Source organism: Somniosus microcephalus, chromosome 9, assembly GCF_052327205.1.
Source record: "Somniosus microcephalus isolate GS21.2 chromosome 9, FLI_Smic_1.0, whole genome shotgun sequence".
Lineage (NCBI taxonomy): Eukaryota > Metazoa > Chordata > Chondrichthyes > Squaliformes > Somniosidae > Somniosus > Somniosus microcephalus.
In genome coordinates this window covers 37247601-37273531 of record NC_140995.1, presented here as the reverse complement: position 1 = coordinate 37273531, position 25931 = coordinate 37247601, and the positions used below count along the sequence as shown (strand labels likewise).

The window sequence follows — 25931 nt, the reverse complement described above, 5'->3', positions numbered from 1 at the left end:
AAGAATGAGAGGTGATCTCATTGAAACATATAAGATTCTGAGGGGGATTGACAGGGTAGATGCTGAGAGATTGTTTCCCCTGGCTGGAGAGCCTAGAACTAGGGGTCATAGTCTCAGGATAAGGGGCCGGCCTTTGAAGACTAAGATGAGGAGGAATTTCTTCACTCAGAGGGTTGTGAATCTTTGGAATTCTCTGCCCCAAAGTGTTGTGGATGCTCAGTCGTTGAGTAGATTCAAGGCTGAGATCAGCCATGAGGGGCCGTAAGGCCTATTCCTGCTCCTAATTCTTATGTTGTTATGTACTGGATGACAATTTATAACGCTTGTGAAATCCAGGTTGGAAACAAGTGTAGCGCTTTCATTTTAACCCCCATTCCACCCGGTTTTCCTTAATCGTTATTTAAAATCCTTCACAACTCATCCTGTAATGTCCGAATTATTCCCTAACTGACAATTGACTCCTAACAGAAACAAAAAGTGCTATTTTCTACTATCCTCTTCTAGATTCATTTTATGTTTTCTAATACAGTATTTACCTTTTGATAATGCTAGCTACCTCCTGTACCTCTCTCTATCTGAATTACTATTACTCTACTTATAACTCCCGGAGACCCTCTTCTCAAGTGTTGGTGTGGCTCCTTTTCATAAGGATGGATATAATGGCCCAGAATTTGTGGTCGGGCTGACGGTGAACTAGCAGTGTTTGCTATCATTCCACCTTTGAAACTGACCACAACTTCAGGATTTGGCGCAAGCGCATGCAGAAATCTCAAAGTTGCGGTCTGCCAATAACAACTCCGAAACTGGCTTCACTGTGCCCCACCCCCCAATCAGTGAAATCTCGTAAATCCTTGAAATAGAGAAAAACTTCTGCTCGATGGACCGAAATGGCCTCTATCTGCACTGTGGGGTTTCTGTTCTGTGATTTCCGCAGTAAGTACGCTGTTAAATTCCCCACTAAAAATTAAACTCAAAGGGATTAGGTGTAACTGGGGTTTGAACAGCTTATTGACTGCTAAACAAGTGTTAAAGGCATGGAAAACGATTTTTAATTTTGTGCAGTGTGAAATTGGTCAATTTTAATTTTTAAAAAATTTAAGAAACTTTTCAAAAATTTATTTTTTGATTTTTAAATTTTTTTTGACCATCTTTATTTCAGGTTTGCCTTTTCCCCATGTGAGAGCCCCAATCTTTGTTTTGCTCTCTCCAACTATTTTAAAAAGTTAGAATTTTAAGGGCTTACTCACTTCCTCGTTCGCTGTCTATGAAATTCTGCCTTTTGATTGACTGCTTAGACAGCCTGTTGACGTCACAGCAGTTCGAACAAGCGGATGCCTATTAAGTTCCATTGAATTGAATTGTAGGCCAGAAAACTCGAAGTTCTTGACACAGGGATTGCAAGAACCTTGTGTGGAGCGTACTGCGGGGCTAGCAGCGAACACCTTCGCTTCGCTTCGCTTCGCTTCGCTGCTGACTGCAAATTCTGGGCCATAAAAGGCTTATTTTCCCTGTAGCTCCCTCTCCCACTTAATTCTGTAAATAGAGCCTTTCTAAAATGTGCTACTAGTATACCGTTATCTTTAAACTTGCTATGCCCTATATGTTATCTTTTATATTAGAGCGGGTCTGAATTAACAAGGTGTTCCCCTACTGACAGATCACCTATTGTTAGCTGTGGCTCATTACTAAATATAAAATTAGATTGTCTCCTCTTATGCTGTCCCAACATGTTAAGAAGCAATAATTTATAGTATCAGTGAATGCCAGCTGTAGACCTGTCTCTTGTGACTGTCTACTTTATAAGTGGATAATTGAAATTTTCTGACACGATCACTTTCCCTTCCCACCTTGTAGGAGAAAATTGTAATTTAGTTCTAAGCTTCTCTTAATTGGAATGGACCTTTTGTGAAAAAGTTTTACTGGTGGTGCCCTCCAATGGATCTGGCTGGGTTCGGGTGAGACTCCGGGAACATTTATATAAATGATGAGGCCCTGCTGTTCATATCGGCCGGGTCTCCACATCCCGTACTCTCTGAGTGTGTCGCCTGCTTTGTGGCTGGCGTGCACTGTTCCTGCCTCCCTATTAAAATTGTGGCCATGGTCTCAACAGCACACCAACTGTTGTGTTCCATGGTGTGTATCTCTATCTTTATTTTTGGCCCTCAATGCTATAAAAAGAAAGATTTTGCATTATATAACACCTTTCACATCCCAAGCACATGCCAAAGCACTTCACAGCCAATTAATTACTTTTGTAATCTAGTCACTGTCCTTTTGTAGACAAATGCGGCAGTTAATTTGTGCATAGTAAAGTCCTACAAACAGCAATGAGATAAATAGACCAGTTGATCTATTTTGGTGGTTTTGGCTGAGGGAAGACTTTTGGCCAGGGCAATGAGGGAACCCTCTGCTCTTTGAAAAAGTGTCCTGGGGTCTGAACAGGCAGACAAAGACTCCGTTTTACATCTCAGCTGAAAGAAGGCACCTTCAACTTCTTCAGTACTGCATTGAAGTGTCAGCCTAGATGGGCTCAATGCCTGCAGTGGGGTTTGAACTTACGGTCTGATTCAGGGCTGAGAGTGTTACCAGTGAGCCTAGCTGACTGTAAGAAAGAAATGTCAATTATGACATACAAATTATATGCTAATGTTGAAAAGAGCTTAAAAACCGATCATTCTAGATTCACAAGGGTCACTTTCATGGGTCTCTGCTCAGCTGCACTGGATCATCTGGGTGCAGCAAATATTATAAAAATCGGCCAGGTTGGAACAACAACTTGTATTTATATAGTGCCTTTTGCATAGTAAAACACACACCTGTAAAGGAACTGACCTGATTTTACTTCATTAATTTAAATGTTCTGATATTCACTGTATCTGGGTGCAGACCTAGAAAAATCTCCCATACAGTTTCAATTAGAGTAAAATTATGTGCCCAGCCATTGCCAAAAATAGGCAATGGCTGGGGCACATTGTATTACTCTAATTGAAACTGTATAGGAGATCTAAGGGGGTATGTACTAGACACTAAATACATGTTTACTAAAAACATATAGCTACTGATAGAATGAAATTGGCAATGATTTAAATTGTCTTGAAAGGTCATAAGTTTCATTTAAAAATTAAGAGAGCTCCACTTTGTTAAGAATATATCTGTATTCTTAATTATTCATACAATTTTCTGGTGTGGGAAAGAAACTGAAACCTACCATTGCTTCAACATGTTGGTCACAGCCAAGAGTACTAATCATAGAATTTCTCGAATAAAGTTGCTGCATTGAAATTATTTTATACCAATTAGGTTACATAAAACAGGGGTCCCAAGGTACTGCGTAGTGCCAAACAGGTTTGTGCCTCTGCGCAAATTTCTGTAATAATCAAACAGGGATATTCAATTATTACAGAAATCAGATCAGTCGTTAATTAGAGATATTCAAGTAGTATATTATCCTTGCTATCTACACTTTGGGGGTTCCATTTTATAATAGTTTGGTATTTATATAGATATATTTATAAATAGATGATTTTTACTTTTATAGAAAATCAGTTTTCAGAACTATATGGTGTCTTCATCTGCAATGAACTTGATATAGCTGCTTGCTATTCATTCCCAGTAGGTTGAGGCTAGCCAATTACAAATTTCAAAACTGAGATTGATAGATTTTTGTTAGGTAAGGGTATTAAGGGTTGCAGGACCAAGATGGGTAGATGGAGTTAAGATACAGATCAGCCATGATCCAATTGAAAGGCAGAACAGGCTCGAGGGGCTGAATGGCCTACTGCTGTTCCTAGGTGCCCATCTGTAGCACCATCCCCAATGTGCCAATATTCTTCTGTAAATGTCATTTGAAGAAGCTATATAATGACTTAACAAAACAAACTTTTTTCTAAATGAAAAAGAAAGTCCTGAAATAAAAGAAGATAGATATTACTAAAAAAAATCCATTCAGAACTGAAATTTAATTTTGCGGCTTCATTATTGTCTGAGAGTAGTGCAACTTATTTTAAAACAACCTGTTGTTACAAAAATATATTGTTTAGGATTATTTTTAGAACATTTCAGATCAAAAATGTTGAGTATTCAGCAATGATATTTATTGTTTTTTTTATATGAGGTATTCTTTCAATCAGTACTAATTTTTTGATTCTGGTAAACTATAGTTACAGTCTGCAAGGTACAAATGAAACTGAATGCTGAAATGGTTCATAATTTTTAGTTTGCATATATCATGTGAGAGATATAAAGTTTTCACAAAAGTTCAATGTATTTTCTTTCAGGGTGACAAAGGAAATGCAGGTGTCAAGGGAAATCAGGTAAATAGCATTATTCTCTTGATTACAAATCAATTAATAATTACAATATTCTAATTACACAAATATAAGTAAAATTACAGAGCACATTCTATAACTCAGACATGAATTGTGAACAAAAGAATCAAGGTGGAAAGTAAACTCTACGGCCGGAATTTTCTGGGGTCCATGCAGGCGCAATTGGAGGTGGGTCGGGTAGGAAATTTGAAATATCTTGCAGCGGGTCGGGAACCCACCGTCATCCCGCCCCTATGCGCCTTTCCTTTGGGCGCATTTGCCGGCATGGCAGCGACCCAAAAGGTAGAGGCGGGCGATCTAATTTAAATCATTATGAGGCACTTGTCAGACCCTTAAGCGCCTTTTTCATCCTACCTTTCAAATTTCACTGGATGAGCACAGGAATCACGCAGCTCAGGAATCATGTCTGTGAGCCTGATGCAGAAGTTGAGTGACCATTGATCCAGCTCATTAGTGCACAGCATGAAAAGTACAATAAAAACGTCAACCTCACAGCTGATCACTTTCATAAGGCAGATGCTGTTGCTGACTGCATTGTCAGCACAGATTTAGCTTTCTAGAGGTTGCAAGTGTTTCCAGCAATGTTGTCACCTCATTGGTAGAACCTATCACACCATTGACAGATTGCTTCTGTCATCTCTACTTGACCTGCCATCTATTCCATCAGCATGGGTGCCATTTATACTGTCTCACCTTGGGCCTCAGAATCGGACCACGATGAGCCCCAACACCAGCAGCACCAGGCACACCAGCAGCACCAACAACAACACCACCAACCTTCTCCTCAACCACTTGATGCTGCACAGAACAGAGGGCATCAGCGCAGGGCTGCAGTGCACCGGAGACGATACCCCCAACACAGGGTATACAGGCAGATGATGAGCTTCCTCAATATTACTGAGCAGCAGGGCCAAAAGAGGCTGAGGTTATCGCGCCAGGTCATCGCAGACGTTTTCACATTGCTGGAGGAAGACCTGCAGTCCAGAGGAGCGGGAGGACACGCCTTACCAGTGGCTGTCAAAGTCACCAGTGCCCTCAACTTCTTCGCCTCAGGCTCTTTCCAGGGATCTGCAGCAGATATTTGCAGCATCTCGCAGTAGGCCACCCACAGATGCATCACACAGGTCACCGATGCCCTCTTTGACAAGTCAGCCAATTATATCAACTTTGCCACTGATGAAGCCAGTGTTACTGAGCATTCATTTGGCTTTGCCACTCTGGCTGGCTTCCCACAGGTACAGGGCGTCATTTACTGCACACATGTGGCCATCAGGGTACCCCATCATCACCCAGGAGACTTTGTCAACCGCAAGGGCTTCCAATCCCTCAATGTGCAGCTCGTCTGCAACCATAGGAAGATCATCATGTATGTGTGTGCAAAATTCCTTGGCAGCTGTCATGACTCTTTCATCCTGTGCCAGTCCACCCTCCCTCAGCTCTTCGTTCCTTCAAATAGACTTTCCAGCTGGCTGCTTGGAGAAAATTGCTGTCCACTGAAGACATGGCTCATGATACCCTTGAGGAGGCCAAGTACTGAGGCCCAGGAGAGATATAATGAAAGCCACATTTCCACCAGATATGTCATAGAGCAGACAATAGGCATGCTGAAAATGCGCTTCAGATGCCTTGACAGATCTGGAGGAGCCCTTCAGTACGCACCCGCCAGGGTCTCCAGAATCGTCGTGGTCTGCTGCACCCTGCACAACATAGCGCAGCAGCGAGGATTAGCGCTGCATGAGGAGCAAGGCACTGAGTGCACAGTCTCTTCAGAGGAGGAGCATCAGCTGGAAGACAAGGAGGAGTAGCAGCAGGAGGAACCTGCAGTCCAGATGCCACCAGCACCCAGGAGGCCAGGGATGGGCTCATCACAGCCAGATTTATTTAACTTTACGCATTACACCCATATGGCTGCCACATGCTGCGCCAGGTTGGCACCACCCCACATCAACACCATAAAGCATCCCTAACATGACCAAGACATTCCTTTCACACTGACCACCATTTCTGGAGGTAACGTTATGCCTCACCATTCACTCCAACTCACTAAACCACTTCCAAAGGTGCACACAGATTTGTCCATGACCGCAAAGTGGTGAAAATAAAGATTTTTATATGTGACATCACAGTAACGGAAACTTTACAGAAACATTTCATATAACACCCAAGTGGCTACCCTAGTGAATCTACTTGTGTTCCCTCTTTCTCTTACGTGTGCTTCTATGAGGTGGTACCCCTGTGGCTTCAGCAGAGGTAGAGGCAGCCTGTTAACTTCCCTGCTGCGACTGCACAGCCCCTTTTGGCGGACGTCCTCTGGGTTTTGGAGCCTGTGATGGCCCCGCCAAAGTCTGCTCCTCCTGCGACTGTGCAGGGGCAGACTCGACCATCGCAATTCAAGGAGGCATCTGGGGCTCTGACTGAGGGTGGGGGGGGGGCAAAAGGGGAGAAGTGGGAGCGCTTTGAGAGGAGACCCCACTTGCATGTCCTCACCATCATCCTTCTCATGGGCCCTCACACTTGCTGCTAGCAAGGAGCTGGAGATAACCTTGCTGCACAGCAGTGGGGCCATGAGGACTCACTTCTACGTTGACATCCCTCCTAGAGAGGACATCTATGAGCCTCTGCCATCTATTCTCCATAGATAGCCATCTATTCTCCACAAATAGCCATCTTTTCTCCATAGAGACCAAGTGCTCCTGTGAGTGGCACATTAGCGGCTCCATGCAGGTGACCATCCTATCCATGGAAGAGCCTGCAGTCACTATCGCCTGCGACATGCTGGTGCTCATGTTGGAGATGGACTCCTCCATTCTCTGGACATTTGCAGACATCTTGGTCGCAAAACCTGTCAAAGCCTCCAGCACTTCTTGCTGCACCTCCAGGAATGCCCTCTTTCTGGATGGCCCCCGAGGCTCAGCATCTGCATGCAGCTGAACAGAGCTGGGAGCGTCCTGTGCCCTCTGGCAAGGAGTCACCACTGCTGTCCCTGTCTCCACCATCTGCTCTTGCTCACTTGTGAGTTGTAAGACACCAGGTGACAACATTACTCTATCTCGCATGGGACCCACCGAGGTGTGCATATCTGCGCTGGTGCTGGGTGCGCTTATGTCTGGTGATGGTGCACCCTCAGAGGCTGGAGGCTGTTCTGAGGAGTCGTCAATGGACAATGGAGGGTCTCTTGATGGACCTGTGGGAGAGTAAAGTGATGAGTTAGATATGTCATAGGAAGAATGAGTACAGATACCATTATGCACATGATGAACATTCACTGGCTGCTGACATCAGTACCCATATGAGTGACTGCTGTATGCCATGTAGCTGTATGATATGTAATTCTGGCACCAGGTTGCTGAGATGTCCCTCTCTCCGTCTCCCACCTCCAGCAGTTCGGTGACTCCAGAGACTTCCAAGGCAGCCTCCTCTGCTGATGTTAGAGTGGCCAATGATGGAGTGCCACCTCTGGTTCTCTCCCTCTCCCTCTTATTGTGGGCTCTCTTTTCCTGCAAGAAGGGAAAGAAGAGAAGTTTGAGCGAGAGTGATGGAACGAGTATAAGGAATGAATGGGTTACATCAGTAGTGGGTGACTATGATGGAGTGGGGTGGCAATGCCAAGTGGCCTCCTTGTATGTTATTGGTATGATTGCACTAGGATGAGGGTGAGTGAGAGGGGTGGCTAGTCAGATGGGGATGCGATAATGTAGATAGAGAAAGAGGGATGGGTGGAGGTGCAAGGTGTGTTGGTGTGTGTAAGGATGTGCAGGAGCAGGGTTGGGAAGGCAGAGTGATGGAGATGTGATGAGAGGCACAGCAGGATGAAGTTGAGTGTAGCTTTGCACTCACCTTTCCTGATCTAATGAGATCATTGAAACGTTTGCGGCACTGCACCCAGGTCCTCCTGACCACATCCCTGCTGTTGACCTCCTCTGCAATTTGGAGCCAGGTTCGTTTTGTCGCTTGGGGAGGTCTCTTCCGCCCATTAGAAGGGAAGAAGACCTCCCTGCGTGCTCTCACTCCCTCCACAATCATATGGAGGAAGTCATTGGAGAACCTGGGTGCAGCCCTCTGCCTCAGTGCAGTCATGGTTGGCACTCTTTGTAGCAGTCCAATTGTGCAGTGTGCTGCCTGCACACTCCTAGATGCACCTTCAAATAAAATGTGGCCATGGCTCCTTTAAATATCCCAGCTGAAAATGCATTATCGATGATGTCATCAGACCCGCACCATATAATAGGCTTGGGAAACACGCAGGGCGGCTTTAATAGGCCCCATTAACGGAAAGTCGATCTCGGGAGTGGCATGGTATGAAGAACGGGGTCGCGTCCCCGCCACGGTGACCACTCGCACCCGACCCACCCAGGTACAGAAAATTCCAGCCTATAAGAATTATTATTTGAGTTTTATTGTAATGATTGTGTTATTATTGTGACAACTTTAATTGTATCAATTATTAAAAACTTGGAACATAAGCGGCTGTATTAAATCTGCCACTAGAGATCAAGGATGCAGCCAATTGTGCTGCGCCTCTGAGTACAATATGGGTGAAGTATAGAAAATGTCACACAAGTACTGTATCTGTATTTTAGTGCTATATAAGACAGTTAATAAGTACAGTTTTAATGGGAATTTTCATTTAAAAAGAACATTTTGCTCAGCCACTATTTACTCTTAAATGCATTCTAATGGAAAGCATTAAACTAGACAAATCTCTGTCATGTGTTACCAGTTTTTGTACAACTCTTAGTATTTTTATCTTTTTTGATTAGGTGATTCTCTGGCAAACTCACTGGGCTGAATTTTAATGGGGAAGGTGGGTTGGGAGTGGGGGTGGGGCGGGGCTCAAAAGGGGTACCGTTATGCCTCACCATTCACTGCAACTCACTAAGCCACTTCTAAAGGTGCACACAAATCTGTCAAAGACCAAAAAGTGTTGAAAATAAAGTTTGACACCACATTAACAGAAACTTTACATAAACATTGCATAAAACACCCAAGTGGCTACCCTTGTGTGTTGTTAGTTGGTATGATTGCACTAGGATGAGGGTGAGTGTGAGGGGTGGCTAGTGAGATGGGAATGTGATAATGTAGATAGAGAGGGGTAGGTGGACGTGCAAGATATGTTGGTGTGAGTAAGGATGTGCAGGAGTAGGGTAGGGAAGGCAGAGTGATGGGGATGTGATGAGAGGCACAGGAGGATGCAGTTGAGTTTGAATTTGTACTTACGCTTCCTGATCTAATGAGATCATTCAGGTGTTTGCGGCAGTGCACCCAGGTCCTCCTGAACACATCCCTGCTTGTGACCTCCTCGGCAATCTGCAACCAGGCTGTCTTGGTCTCCTATGGAGGTCTCTTCCGCCCATCGGAAGGGAAGAGGACCTCCGTGCATGTTCTGACTCCCTCCATAAGCATATGGAGGGAGTCATCGGTGAACCTGGGTGCAGCCCTCTGCCTCTGTGCAGTCATTGTCAGTGTTTGCAGCACTCCAGTAGATAAAACTTCAAATGTAATGTGACCATGGTCCCTTTAAGGATCCCAGCTGAAAACGCATCTCATAAATGAAGTCACCAGACCCACTTCATCTCATTGGGCCGGGTAATGCGCTGGGCGGGCTTAATAGGCCCCATATAGGTATGTTCATTTTCAACAGTGGATGGAGCCAGCAGCGGGCCCGCAACTCACCACAGACAGCGGCCGCACCGGACCCGCCCAGGTAGGCAAAATTCCGGCAATACTCACAATCGCCCAAGTATATTACAAAACAAACTAAGGATAATACAGCATATTAACCTAATTACTAATGGAGAATGTGAGGAGAAGATTTTTTTTTAAATCAAGAGGACACGGTGCCACAGCAACACAATTTGCACTGCTGCCCAAGATGACTTTCACCCCCATCTTCCCAACCTCTGCTCCTCTGTTTTGACACTGCTTTCCACACTCCACAATTCAAATGCTTGAAAAATGTGAATATTGCGTTGCAATTGGCTAATTCTCTTTCATTCCCACTGTTGATTTTGGACCGAACAAAAACTTTCTGGCAAAATAGAGCCCAACTGCCATCTTCATTAGGGTTTGTTATTTCCACAAAACATGAGTAGTTTACATTTCATTTGGAAAAAGAGCAAAAAACATCCCTCAGTTATCAAGACATGACTTTTGAAGTCATTATTCAGTAACTTATTATGAGCGACAGAGTCATTATAATTGCTCACAGCAGTACATTTCCAAAATACTGTGGGAACAGATATTTTAAGATATTATTTCCAGACAGAACACTCTGTTGGTGCTTGGAGGTAATCCAGATACAGCTTGTACTGCAACTGTCTAAACCCAGAGTGCGTTAGAATCCACATTTGAAAGCAAGTTTTCACAGCAGTAACTTGTAGGGACACATATGTGACTGGACTCCTCCTTTGTGGATATGTTGGATTGAAACTGCTGTATTCCAGACTAAATAATAAGTGCATCTGTATTTGCTGTTTCTCCTGTGAATTGATTTTATTTTAGTAACATTCCCATTTTAGATGAGGTAGTAAAATATCTGAAACTGTTTTCCATGGCATTTTTACTAGGTAAATCTTTAACTTTCCAAAGAAAACGTAGAAGTTAATATCACGCATACCTGACGTAAGCTATATATGTATTGTAAATTATTATTCCTTATAGTACAGTGTAAAAAAAATGAATGGCCAGAAGGTCATGTAGGTCATGAATTGGGCAACCTGACCTGTGCATCTGAATTGCTGATATGAATTTCCATTGCATAAAGCTCTACACCAGGAGGAGTAAATAGTAAAATATGTCCACAATGTTTATAATGTGTCTAAGTGCACATTTATATGTATATGTTTGTCAAATTGTCAGAGACACAGAAAAACAATCATCCATAGAGTTAGCTGATATGCCATAATTTGAATCTAATAAGTAAATCCCCTACTGGTTGACGTAAAGCAATATTGACTAATTATGTACTACCTTCTTTCTCTTTCGCGTCTAGTGGCATATGAGGCAACACATTCGTTCCACTGCTTTTTACATCCAGCTGATCGTGCTCTGGGTTGTTTGCGTAATGAAGACCCTTTTTATGTGGACAGGCCGTTAGCGTGACTCAGAGCCCCCTAGCAGGAGGACCGACTCGATACGTTGGGGGGGGGGGGGGAGCTTTCAACCAACGCAAGTAACCTGTTAGATATCAACCCAGTATTCAGAGACCAAACCTCTGATTTCCTGCTCTTCAGGGCTATGATGGGAAGGCCACTCCACTCCCATCAGTTACGACTCCCCCTCTGGATGTCAACCCAGCATTCAGAAACTGGAACTCCCATCTCTGCTCACCAGGGCAGTCTGGAGCAGGGCTTGAATTCAGAGGCGCGAATGCTATCACTGAGCCAATTTAGTACTATATACTGTTCTATTATTATGTTTTTACTATGATATTTTAATAATTTAACACATATTTATCAATAAGGTTAATGGGCGGCACCCATTTCAGGCCCAAGAATGGGCCTAAAGGAATTTCCACCCTATTGTCCCTTGTCATGTACAGTTCTCAGTGAAAGAAAGACTTGCATTTATATCATGCCTTTCACAACCTCAGGACGTCCCAAAGCATTTTACAGCCAATGAAGTACTTTTTGAAGTGTAATCACTGTTGTAATGTAGGAAATGCGGCTGCCAATTTGTGCACAGCAAAGTCCTACAAACAGCAATGTACCTTAAAAGTATTCTCACAGAATGATAAATAGAAGGACAGTAAAACATTTATAAAATTGTAATTTCTCAATGAAAATCATATCCACATACCTGTAGAGCAGAAGCTTCTTACATAGAATGTACAGCCAGAAAAAGGCCATTCGGCCCAACAGGTCTATGCCGGTGTTTATGCTCTGCACGAGCCTCCCCCCATCCCTCTTCATCTAATCCTATCAGCATAACCTGCTATTCATTTCTTCTTCGTGTGTTTATCTCACTTTTCCTTAAATGCATCTATGCTATTCGCCTCAACTACTCCTTGTGGTAGCGAGTTCCACACTCTCACCACTCTCTGGGTAAAGAAGTTTCTCCTGAATTCCCTATTGGATTTATTAGTGACTATCTTATATTGATGGCCCCTAGGTTTGGCCTCCCCCAAGTGGAAACATCTTCTCTACATCTACCTTATCAAATCTTTTCAAAATCTTAAAGACCTCTATCAGGTCACCCCTTAGTCTTCTTTTTTGTAGAGAAAAGAGCCCCAGCCTGTTCAATCAATCCTGAGCCTCTCAGTTCTGGTATCATCCTTGTAAATCTTTTTTGCACCCTCTCTAGTGCCTCTATATCCTTTTTATAATATAGCGACCAGAATTTACACAGTACGCCAAGGGCAGTCTAACTATTGTTTTACATTAGTTTAACATAACTTCTCTACTTGTCAATTCTATCCCTCTAGAAATGAACCCCAGCGCTTGGTTTGCGTTTTTTATAGCCTTATTAACCTGTGTCTACTTTTAGTGATTTGTGTATCTGTACCCCCAAATCCCTTTTCTCCTTTACCCCATTTAGATGGGTGACCTCCTTATTGTTCCTACCAAAATGCATCACCTCTCATTTTTCTGTGTTGAAATTAATTTGCCAATTACATGCCCATTTTGCAAGTTTATTAATGTCTTCTTGTAGTTTGTCGCAGTTCTCAGTATTAACTATACTCCTCAATTTGGTATTGTTTGCAAATTTTGAAATTGTACTTCCGATTCCCGTGTCCAAATCCTTTATGTAAATTGTGAACAACTGTGGTCCCAGCACCAATCCCTGTGGAATACCAATTCCCATCTTTTGCCAGTCTGAGTAACTACCCTTAATCCCAACTCTCTGTTTTCTCTTTTGTAGCCAATTGCTATCTATTCTGCTACTTGTCCCCTGACTCCACATGCTCTGATCTTAGTCATGCGTCTACAATGCGGTACCTTATCAAAGGCCTTTTGAAAATCCAAAAAATTACATCCACTGCATTACGCTTGCCTACCCTTTCTGTTACTTCTTCAAAGCATTCAATAAGGTTGGTCAAGCATGATCTTCTCTTTTGAAATGTATGCTGACTATTATTTATTATATTTTCAGTTTCTAGATGTTTTTCTATTACATCTTTGAGTAAAGATTCAATTATCCCACCACCGATGTTAAGCTAACTGGTCAATAGTTCCCGGGCCTTGTTCTATCTCCCTTTTTAAATATAGGAATCACATTAGCTGTCCGCCAGTCCTCTGGTACTATTCCCTTTTCTAATAATTTTTTATATATGTGTAATAATGCCTCTGCTATCTCCTCCCTATCACATTTTAATATGCGTGGATGCAATCCATCCAGACTAGGGGTTTTACGCTCTCTAAGTTTGATTAGTTTATCAATTATCTCCCCTCTTTCTATCTTAAATGTCTATATATTAAATCTCTTTTGGAAAGCAAAGACATGACAATTAGAATGCTAACTTTATCCAGTTGTTTCCATTAAGTAATTACTGTAGATGGAAACAATAGATGCCTGAGCAGTTTTCTTTAAATAAATGTTCCCATTTGAACATCTACTAATTGGCAGGTAATTAGTAAAAATATAAATATGGTGCCCTTTAATAATTTGTTCCAATTAGGACTATTAGATATTGAAATTAGAATTCCACCTTTCTTAAATAACCTTAATTGTATGATATGTTTATTGGCATAGAAAGTCGATCCTCTTTTTAAAACTGTTTTCTATTTCTTTCAAAAAGGGTGACAAGGGTATAAAAGGAGAGCCAGGAATACCAGGACTACAGGTAACATCTAACTCGTATATTTCCCTTTGTTCGCAATTTATTTCTCTTTGTATGCTTTCATAAGAAATCGTTATTAAAGTGTTCAGTTTATGACACATTACTCGAAATGGGGTCTGACCAAGGCTCTGTACAACTGAAGCATCAATTCCTTACTTTTGTATTCCAACCCCCTTGAGATAAAGAACAGCATTCCAAGAGCCGTTTTGATTACTTTTTGTACCTAGGCACTTAATTATTTACTTACATGGACACTCAAATCCCTTTGCTCCTCCACAGCTCCCAGTCTCTCACCATTAAGAAAATATTCCGACTTTTCTTTCTCAGGTCCAAAGTGATAAGCTCACACTTCTTCACATCTTCCATAGTTTTGCTTACTCATTTAGCCTGTCTATATCCCTTTGTAACTTCCTATTGAAGAATATCTTCAAAATATCAAAGAAACTGATTATATTTTTGCATTTAAAACTGATACTGGTTTTATATCGAGCTAGGAACAGTGTAGTGAGGGACAGTCTGATCTCACAAGGGTATGCTCAGTGGTATTGAGGAATCGCAGTCACAGTTGACAAGGTGGTAAGGAGCCAGTTCACACAAATAATTTAATAGCCAGCATAAATCAAGGATGTGTTTTTTGGTGGCATTATATAGAAAAGAATGCTTCTGAAGTACATTATCAAAGTTATTGGTCTCAGTCCAGAGCTGAGAAAATCTATTGATAGATTAGAGCAAGAATAAGTAACTAACAGAGTTGAAGTTGTAGCTATTAAGACCACGGCCCCGATTTTCGGCTTGTGTGGGGAATGGTTGGATTTCCCCGAATGTGGGGTTTCTGACACACGTAAAAAAGTGTCAGCCAGCTCCACGCAATTTTCCCTCAAGTGGCCAATTAATTCCTAGCATGTGGGAAGCCTTGCTAATTGTCCAATTCGAGTCAGAAATCTCCACAGTATGATGTCATCATTTGTGGTGCTTTCAAGGTCCATAGCAAGCACTGCATCCTCTGAAGGCTTCCAAACGAACCATACAGGATGGCAGAGGAGCCTGCAGCAGCTGTGGCCAGTGCCAGACCCCGAGCTGCCTCCAAATTCGACAAGGCTTCACTGCAGGCATAGGATGGGGTTAGGGCCCACAGGGAGGCCCTCTTCCCTAGGTCAGGGAGAAAGAGGCCTCCCACTGAGACCAATGCTGCATGGATGCAGGTGTCAGTAGATGCCAACTCGCTGGGAGTCACCAGAAGAACCTTGGCATTACATCTCTATCTCCTTCCTTTACTCCCCCACAGTAATATCCAGAGCCCCCGCCCTCACTGTGGAGGAGGAAGAGGCTGTGCAGCCAGACTCCTCAGAGGAAGCTCCAACCTCTGAGGGCGCAGCGTCAGCAGAAGTAAGCGCACCCAGCACCAGCGCAGACACTCACACTTCGGGGGGACCTTCGGGACATAGAGTAGTGTTGTCACCTGGTGTTTCACAGCTCACAAGTGAGCCTCAGCAGATTCTGGAGACAGGAACAGCAGTGGAGAGTCCTCGTCGGAGGGCGCAGGACTCTGCCAGCTCAGCTCAGCTGCGCTGCATGTCGACCCTCTGCCTCTGGGTCCATCCACAAGAGAAGAGGTGATGGATCTCCATGCAGAGATGCAGGAGTCTCTGGCAGGTTTTGTCTCCAGGGTCGCTGCGAGTGTGGAGCGAATGGAGGAGTCCATAGCGACCACGAGCAGAGCCTTTGTGGAGTCATTAGCGCATGAACGCATCACCATGGAAAGGTTGGCAACCTCCATGCAGGAGATAACTCGCCAGGGTACGGAAAACATGGTGAGTGCTCATAAGAGAATGACATATGACATCTCTTGAGGAGCGTTGGCCATCTGTTGAATAGAGAAACCAGATCTTCATGGAAGTCCTTCTGAGTAGGACTGCCAGTGCAGAAACGGGTCCCACTGGCCCCCTAAAGCGCAGCAAGGTGCTCTCAAGCCACTTCCAAGCGCTGGCCCCTTCTGGCCTGTGCAGCTTCAGGTGAGTGAGCAGCAGCCTGGTGCTCCTGGTGCTCATCCTGCTGTTCCTGGTTCTGCTGCTGCCGCCTCTGCTGTTGGAGATCCTCTAATGCCAGGAAGGGAAGGTACCAAAGGCCTCCCATGCTTCTGGCAGATGCCTCCGTTGAGGAGGTGCTGAGTTAGAGTGGTGAAAGGGGCTTCCCAGGAGCTCACACTGGAGAAGTGTGTGAGGCTCCAACTTTCTACAGCTGCTCTTAAGGCTTCAAAAATTCCCCCAAGCCTTGATCAACAAGGTCCTGCAGCCTGCAAATGCTGCCTATTTAAATCTCTTCAGCCCTCAGCGACCTGCTGCTGCAAGCATGCAAGCCAGCTGTTTTCATGCCAGGTCTCATCGGCGGGGTTCCCCGCAGGCGTGTTTCATGTGGGGAAAGCCCCAAAGTTGCAACGGCCCCGGAAAATCTTCCTTAACAAGGTGATCATTGGTGATTAGTGCTCCGACGAGCAGTCCCGCCAGCGGCGGCCGGGACTGAAGCGGGTGACGGAGAAACGGCGGTCCGAAAGTCGGACGGGGCAGGGAATCAGGCGGGGGGTCCCGGCCCGCTTTTTCTGTGATTTTCGGACCCCGGCCGCATGAAAAGCCGCCCGACGGCTGCCAGAAAATCGGGGCCCACATGTCTCGGTTTTCTAGCCATGAGCTTGTAAGTTAGATTGGCAATATTATTCCCAAATTACACGCTCAATTTTGTGTTATAAATTGGTAAATCATTTTGAGTCAACACAGTACATATGATGGTATTGTAATATTTCACCCTGACATTTGCATTTCACAGATAATGAGGCAGATTTTCTTGTGCCTGGGGGTATTGGTTAAAGTAAGTAAACTGATAATTTAATTCTTTTTTGCAGGGGACAAGAGGTTCATCAGGATCAAAAGGGGAGGTAGGCCAGCCAAAATATGTAGCTTGAACAGATATCACTGCAAAGGAATTGTTCACATTACATTTAAATATTATAAAGATGACAATACTATCACTGTTATTACGACACTTTTTGTTCCAGACAGGTGAACCAGGAGCATCGGGCTCTGCAGGCATAAGAGGGCAAAGGGGCGAGCTCGGCATGCCTGGCAGAACTGGGCCTCAAGGGCCTAAAGGAAATAATGGACTTTCAGGATCACCGGGACCACCAGGACCGGAAGGAATTTCTGTATGTGTACATCTAATTTTATTTGCTACAATTTATTGTTTAATATGCTGTTGCTAATTCCTAATGCCAAACTGTTTTAATAGGGAAGAGGCATTTCAGATGAATACATCCGACAGGTTTGCATGGATGTGCTAAGAAGTAAGTATGAAGCATTAATCCTTCCAAACTTAAATTCATCTGAAATTAGTTAAAATATTCACAGTGAAGAGAATTTTTACTAATGCTATTTTTATTGAGAGAGAATTCAGTGTAGAATCTTCTGTTGAAATGTAAAAGGAGAAGTAAATGGACAGGGATGGGTGACTTCAATTACGTGGAGAGGCTATAGAAGCTGGGATTGTTCTCCTTAGAGCAGAGAAGGTTAAGGGGAGATTAATAGAGGTGTTCAAAATTATGAAGGGTTTTTATAGGTATATAAGGAGAAACTTTCCACTGGCAGAAGAGTCAGTAACCAGAGGACATAGATTTAAGGTAATTGACAAAAGAACCAGAGGGGAGATGAGAATTTTTTTACACAGCGCGTTATTATGATCTGGAATGCACTGTCTGAAGGGGTGGTGGAAACAGACTCAGTAGTCATTTTCAAAAGGGAATTGGATAAATAGTTGAAGGGGAAAAAGTGCAGGGCTATGGGGAAAGAGCAGGAAAGTGGAACTAATGGGAGAGCTCTTTCAAATATCTGGCACAGGCACGATGGGCTGAATGGCCTCCTTCTGTGCTGTAGGATTCTATGACAGTTAAAGGGGTGAGGCTGCTTAGAGTTGAAGGGGGTCATTTTGTACTTGACAGTGAGCAGAGGGGCTTAAGGAGGAAAGTCAGAGAGGGACTGTGGAAGTAACTACAGAGGATGAGAAAGCCACTGTAAAAGTCACCAGGCCAAGATGGTATATATCCCGGAATACTGTAGCAGGTTGGGAAGGAGATTGCAAAGGTACTGACCATAATTTTCAAAGAATTGTTGGAAACAGGAATTGTGTCAAATGATTGCAGGATGGCAAATGTTACAACCCTGATAATGAAAAGGGGAAGGGATAAGTTGGGAAATTGTAGGCCAGTTTGGTCCTACCTTGGTTCTAGGTCCATAATATGGGATGAAATTAGTGAATACTAGGCATGAGTTAGTTAGGGATAGTCAGCATAGATTCATAAAGGATGGGTCATGTTTGACTAAATTAACTGCAATTTTTGAAGAAATCACATGTATAGGTAATGTAAATTTGGTGGATTTTATATATATATATGGATTTCCAAAAAGAAAGAGTAATAAATAACTTGAATTTATGTAACACTTTTCATCACCTCAGAATGTCCCAAAACCAATTAAGTACTTTTGAAGTGTAGTCACTGTTAGAAACATAGAAACATAGAAGATAGGAGAAAGAGTAGGCCATTCGGCCCCTCGAGCATGCTCCACCATTCAATGCGATCATGGCTGATCATCCAAATTCAGTACCCTGTCCAAGCTTTCTCCACATATTCCTTGATCCCTTTAGCTTTAAGAAATATATCTAACTCCTTCTTGAATATATTTAATGAATTGGCCTCAGCTGACTTCTGTGGTAGAGAATTCCACAGGTTCACCACTCTCTGGGTGAAGAAATTCCTCCTCATCTCAGTCCTAAATGGCTTACCCCTTATCTTTAGACTGCGACCTCTGGTTCTGGACTCCCCCACCATCGGGAACAGCCTTCCTGCATCTAGTCTGTCTAGTCCTGTTAGAATTTTATAAGATTCAATGAGATCCCCTCTCATTCTTCTAAACTCTAGCGAATATAAGCCGAATCGACCCAATCTCTCTTCATACATCATTCCTGCCATCCCAGGTATCAGTCTGGTGAATCTTCGCTGCACTCCCTCCATGGCAAGAACATCCTTCCTCAGATAAGGTGACCAAAACTGTACACAATACTCAAGGTGTGGCCTCACCAAGGTCCTGTACAACTGCAGCAAGACATCGTTGCTCCTGTACTCGAATCCTCTCGCTATGAAGGCCAGCATACCATTTGCCTTCTTAACCGCCTGCTGCACCTGCATGCTTACCTTCAGCGACTGGTACACAAGGACACCCAGGTCTCATTGCACTTCCCCTTTTCCCAATCTATTGCCGTTCAGATAATAATCTGCCTTCCTGTTTTTGCCACCAAGGTGGATAACCTCGCATTTATCCACGTTATACTGCATCTGTCATGCATCTGCCCAATCATCCAACCTGTCTAAATCATACTGGAGTTTCTCTGCATCCTCCTCACAGCACACACGCCCACCCAGCTTTGTGTTGTCTGCAAACTTGGAGATATTACATCTAGTTCCCTCGTCTAGATCATCATTAATATATATTGTGAATAACTGGGGTCCTAGCACCGATCCCTGCGGCCTTCCACTCGGAAAAAGACCCTTTTATTCCAACTCTTTGCTTCCTTTCTGCCAACCAGTTTTCTATTCAAGTCAGTACCTTACCTCCAATCCCATGTGCTTTAACTTTGCACGCTAGTCTCTTACGCGGGACCTTATCGAAAGCCTTCTGAAAGTCCAAATACACCACATCCACTGGTTCTCCCTTATCTATTCTACCAGTTACATCCTCAAAAAATTCCAGTAGATTAATCAAGCATGAGTATTAACTTTTGTAAATCCATGTTGACTTTGTCCAATCCTGTCACTGTTTTCCAAGTGCTCTGCTATTACATCTTTTATAATGGACTCTAGCATTTTCCCCACTACCGATGTCAGGCTTACCAGTCTATAATTCCCTCACTTTTCTTCAAATAGTGCCATGGGATCTTTTCCATCCACCTGAGAGTGTAGATGGGGCCTCGGTTTAACGTCTGATCTGAAAGACGGCACCTCTGACAGTGCAGCACTCCCTCAGTAGTGTTAGCCAGGATTATGCACTTAAGTCTCTGGAGTTGGACATGAACCCATGACTTTCTGACTCAGAGGCAAGTCTAATACCATTTGATGAGATGACATGAGAGATACTCTGACTCGGCGTAGGACCTGTGACACTGTGAGGTGACTGCAGCGAGGACAAATGTTCATGCACAGCTATACAAATGCAGCTACTGGACTCCTCCGCGCTTCTAACTAGACCTTGCAAGGTATTTTGGACTCAAACGACTCCTAAAGATGAGGCTGCTGAGAAAGCAATCTCCTTTTAGAAACAAGTCCTGTACACTCACCATCCTCAGCACTGCAATTGAGGAAGGAATCATGCTGGCCCTCTGGTCTGGAGGTGCCTCCTTCTCATCTGTCACCACCAATTCCTCATTCACACAGTGCTACATCCTCAACCTCATTATCTATATATTCTAGGTGTGCTAGTGTTTGCCAAAGTTGGTAAGAATACCACAGAGGTGTTAGTTTGCTCAGGGACACTGACAATGCAGACACTCTGTTCTTCCAGGCCTTTAAGAGGAATACATGTCAAAATATTGCCTTCCAGTAGTTGGATTGCAATATACTGTGCATGATCTTCTTGTGTTTAACTATATGTCTGTGTGTTGGCGAGTAAATAAAGGAACAAGACTTGACAACAGCAGGATGGGATGAGTCCTGAGCTCGGTGAGGCCTCCGGGTTCCCCCACCTCACCTTACCACCGCCCCCCCAACCCCTTTATATCACTCCCTTGATGTCCTAATGCCCAAGGTAACCTCTTCAAATGCAGTCAAGAGGTTTGAGTGCTTGGGACCACTTCCAACTCTGTTTCCCCATTCTAATTCTGTTCCCTTTCTATATGTGCCATCTTGTCCTGCAAGCCATCTTCAGATTTTGCTACTTTAGGGAGCACATAAGGGGTGATTGCTGCAGAGTACTTTTTTTTTATTTGTTCCGGGATCTGGGTGTCGCTAGCAAGGACAGCATTTATTGCCCATCCCTAATTGCCCTTGAGAAGGCGGTCATGAGCCACCATCTTGAACCGCTGCGGTCCTTGTGGTGAAGGTACTCCCACAGTGCATTAGGGAGGGAGTTCCAGGATTTTGACCCTTGATCTTCTTTGAATAGTGCCATGGGAGTTTTTTTTACCCACAACTGAGCAGGCAGACAGTACCTCTGTCAATACTGCACTGAGATGTTATTCAAGGTTATGTGCTCAATTCAATACTGGTGCTTAAAGCTATAACCTTCTGACTCAGGCGAAGGTGCTACCTTTTGAGCCAAGCTGACAGTAAAGCACAAATTTTGAAGTAATCTTACTTCAACAACGCTAAAGACAATCACTCATGCACACACTAAAGAGGTGATCTGACAATCCCATACTCACATGGAGCACGGGTGGGACAATCAGGGCCACAGTATTGTAGTGTGTTTACCAATCTACACACCTTAGTTGCACAGTTCCCCATTGGGAGTACAGGATCACACAATCACCCCTTATGTATAATGTATACATTCTGTATCTATAAATGGGAGTATTTTCTCTTTGGCTGTGTTATGCTGCTAAATTTTTGTTTGGTTTAATACTTGATTTGATTTTTCATTGCCATGTCATTCTATTTTTTTTTACCATACTAGCCCAATTATCTTCAGTGTTGCGGAACCAAAGGAGTCAAAACTGTTGGCACTGTCAGGCACGCAAGGGTTCATCTGGCCCACCAGGCCCAGCAGGATCACCAGGTCTTCAAGGTCCAAGGGGTGTCCCAGGTTCACATGGTGCACAAGGTCAACCAGGTCATTTAGGTTTACCTGGTCTTCCAGGCATCCAAGGACTCATGGGTAAGACTGAAAATATATGTTGGGATTCAGTTTAATATGCAGCTCATTATACATGCATATCACCTTTATTTCTCTTTAGTCCACATTTTGCAAAGCAATTCCCATTATATTTCAATGTGTGTTTCTGGTTTTTTTCTTCAAAAAGAGAGGCAAATCCAGATTACGCATAATTGGTAACAAGGAACTGTGGTTGATTATTGATAAATAGAACTGGAGCATGGGCCCACATTTCAAATGTTTCATCCATCTTAAATATGGCAGAAGCATTAAAGCAGTCCTGCGTCTTGATGATTAGAAGTTACATTACAGAATTACAATGGCTCGGAATTTATGGCCCATGATGACAACAAACTGGCAGTGTTCGCCGTCATTTTGCCTTTGAAACTGACCGTAACTTCAAGATTTAACGCATGCGCAGCCTAACGCGGAAATCCTGAAGTTGCGGTCTATCATTCACAGTTTCTCCACAGGCTGCATTGTGGCCCCTCCCCATAGAGCCGGCAATTAGTGTAATATGTTAAATCATGGAAACTGATGAAAACTTCAGCTGTTCCGCGGTAATAAAATTTAAAATTTTTAAGAAACTTTAAAACAAAATTTTAATTTTGAAAAAAATGTGTTCATCTTTATTTCAGGTTTGCCTTTTCCCCATGAGAGCCTCAATCATTGTTTACAATCAAAGGAGTTTACCCACTTCCTGGTTTGCTGTCTGTGAGAATTCTGTGTTTTGATTGATTGCTTAGACAGTTTGTTGACGTCACAGCAGCTCTTCGCTGGGAATCCCCATTAACTTCTGTTGGTTTCAATTACACGTCAGAAAACCCGAAATTCTCACCACAGAGATCGCAAGATCTTTGTGCGAAGCTTACTTCGGGGCCAGCGCGAACACCTTTACTTTGCTGCTGACCACAAATTCTGGGCCTAGTCTATAGCACAGAAACAAGCCATTTGGTTGAACTGGTCGATGCCGGTGTTTATGCTCCAAACGAGCCTCCTCACATCCCACTTCATCTAACCCTATCAATATATCTTTCTGTTCCTTTCTCCCTCATGTGCTTATCTAGTTTCCCCTTAAATCTGATGCAATGTTAACTTATGCTGAACTTTGCAAAGAACAGTGGTGATGCAAAAATCCATTTGATTTTCACCTTGGATGAGGCTGGGCTTTGCACGTGAGTAATTAAAGGCCAAGCTGTCAATCTGCCAGCGGATATGGGGCTGAACCAGGGGCCCAGATCCAACTCCCTGAAAAGTTTACACAACTTTGGTCAAATTTCAACCACCCTTATAAAGGGGGGTTGATGGGGATACTTACATTGGGCCTGAATTTGCGATCGGAGGCTTCCCGTGGGCAGACGCCTCCAATCATCGAATTTTCTACGCATTTACCTGGTGGTCCAGGAGACACGGAGGCTTGTGATCCTGGGCCTCTCCTGGTAGAAATTCGTAGAGGCCCACGTATCCCAAGGACGCATGCGGTTCGCAAGCACCCCTGGGATCACATGGGCCAGCCCAACCAATGAAAGAAGGGAATCCCCATTCATACTTTTGACAGTTCCGTACATACGGAACTGTCGTAAGTATGAGTGGGGATGACTTAATAGATACCCCCAACACAGGGTTTACAGGCAGAGGATGAGCTTCCTCAACATGACTGAGCAGCAGTGCCAAAAGAGGCTGAGACTTTCGCGAGAGGTAGTCACTGACATCTGCACAATGCTGCACCAACACCTGGAGCCCAGAGAACCGGGTGGACACTCCCTACCAATGGCTGTCAAAGTCACCACCACCCTCAATTTTTTTGCTTCAGGGTCCTTCCAGGGATCATCAGCAGACATCAGCGGCATCTCCCAGTCGGCCGCACATGCTTGCATCATGCAGGTTACCGATGCCCTCTTTGCAAAGTCGCACAATTGCATCCACTTATCCACGGATGAAGCAAGTGTAACCACGCGTGCGGTTGACTTTGCAAATATGGCAGGCTTGCCAAGGGTGCACGGTGTCGTAGACTGCACCCATGTAGCTATTAGGGCACCCCTCACAACCCAGCTGTATTTGTCAACCGCAAGGGCTTCCACTCCCTTAACGTCCAGCTGATGTGTAACCACAGGAAGAACATTATGCATGTTTGCACCAAGTTCCCTGGCAGTTGCCATGACTCGTTCATCCTGCGGCAGTCTACTGTACCTCAGCTGTTCAATCCGCCAACCCAGCTTTCCGGATGGCTACTTGAAGACAAGGGCTATCCCCTGAGACGTGGCTAATGACACCGATGAGGCCATCAAATGAAGCTGAGGAGCGCTACAGTGCGAGCCATATTTCCACCAGAGGCATCATCGAGCAAACTATCGGCTTGTTCAAAATGCGATTCAGATGCCTCGACAGATCAGGTGGAGCCCTACAGTACTCACCAGCCAGGGTCTCCAGAATCATCGTGGTCTGCTGTGCACTGCACAACAGCAGCGTGGCTTACCGCTGCCTGAGGAACAAGTGGCTCAGTGCAGAGCCTCCTCAAAGGCAAAGGAGGAGGAAGACCTTGCAGAGGCGGATGTGCCAGTTCCACCAGCATGCGAGCACATTGCTGGCCGTGAGGCATGGGATGCACTAATCCATGCCAGATTCACTTAAGTTTACGAAGCAAACACATGTGGCTGCCACATGGAAATGAGTGTCTGGCCGACCTTCTTAACACACCACGGCCTAGAAATTCACTAGCCTTAGCGCCGCTTTTGAGGCGCTAGAGGGACTAGCGCCAGAGTTATGGCCAGTTGAAAAATTCCCTGGGGCCCTAAAGCGGCGTTGCACCGATAGCGCTGCGCCGGCACCGATGACGTCATCGGTGTGCGCAGCGTCCCGGTTGCCATGCCGACGGGCCCCAGCGCCGAAATTCAGTTGCGGCCGCCTCGCCCGTGGCAGCCGCAACTAAGACTCTGGCAACAGAGTCCAACATGTGTTTGCGCCGGCGCATTAAAGGCCCCGCGGCAGCCGGCCGCTTTCCCGCCGGCCGCCTGCCCACAGCTCCCTCCCCGGACTTCTCCCCCCCGCCCCCCGGAACAGATGCAAGCCCGGTACTTGTCCGAGGTGCCGGGCTCATTTTTAAACAGATTTGTGCGGGCCGCGGCCGGGTGCAGGCAGCTCCTCCTTAACGGAAGGAGGAGGCCTGCACTTCCCCAGCCTGCCGCACCGCATCGGGTGCCGCAGCGCCGGAATTGCGGCGCTAAACGGCAGTTAGCGCCCTTTTCCAGGCGCTAAGACCCTTCAGTAGCGCCTGCAGCCGTTTGGGTGCGGCGCTACTGAATTTTTGGCGCGCGCAGGGGGACTTAGCGCCGGCACTAACTTCCGGCGCTAAAGCCCTGGCTAAGCCAAAACCCAATTTCTAGGCCCACACACCATCTGTACAATAAACTGTGGATTCCTATCACTCTCACCACCATCATCACAGATGAAATGCGCCCTGACACCTCACTGTGACACTTCCATTTCTGGGCACTCATAGGCCAACTCTTTGAATCTTTGCCATCGCATTTCTTTATTACAATTGAAAATCTTCACTTTGTATTACATCAAAACACCCAAGTGACTATCCTTGTGACTATTTGTGTGTTAACTTTCTTTTACGTGTAATTCAACGTGGTGCTTTCCCTGTGGCTTCAGCAGCTGTTGAGGCACCTTGCTCATTTTCATGCTGCTCCTGCTTTGACACCTTTGGCGGGCATCCTCTGGGTTTGGGAGCCTGGGAGGGCTCGGCAACAGTCTGCTCCACCTGTGGCTGTGCAGGGGCTGAGATGGCCATCTCAATTGGGTGAGGAATCTGGGGCTCTGACCAAGGGCTCTGCAGTGGCATGGGAGTGTGAGTGCTTGGAGAGGAGCCCACACTTCCTTGTTGTCGACCACCAACATTCCTCTCATGGGTCG

The 25931-nt window shown here is 44.7% G+C and overlaps 1 protein-coding gene across 1 annotated transcript in view; it reads left to right on the top strand.

Moving 5' to 3' along the window:
- Positions 1 to 25931, top strand: part of col21a1 (collagen, type XXI, alpha 1) — a 639396-nt gene that overhangs the window by 591039 nt on the left and 22426 nt on the right. The window contains exons 23-28 of the mRNA XM_085996520.1: positions 4278 to 4313; positions 14065 to 14109; positions 17003 to 17035; positions 17156 to 17302; positions 17386 to 17440; positions 21816 to 22016. Of these exons, the coding sequence (XP_085852646.1) occupies positions 4278 to 4313; positions 14065 to 14109; positions 17003 to 17035; positions 17156 to 17302; positions 17386 to 17440; positions 21816 to 22016 (517 nt within the window). The remainder of the gene's footprint in view (positions 1 to 4277; positions 4314 to 14064; positions 14110 to 17002; positions 17036 to 17155; positions 17303 to 17385; positions 17441 to 21815; positions 22017 to 25931) is intronic.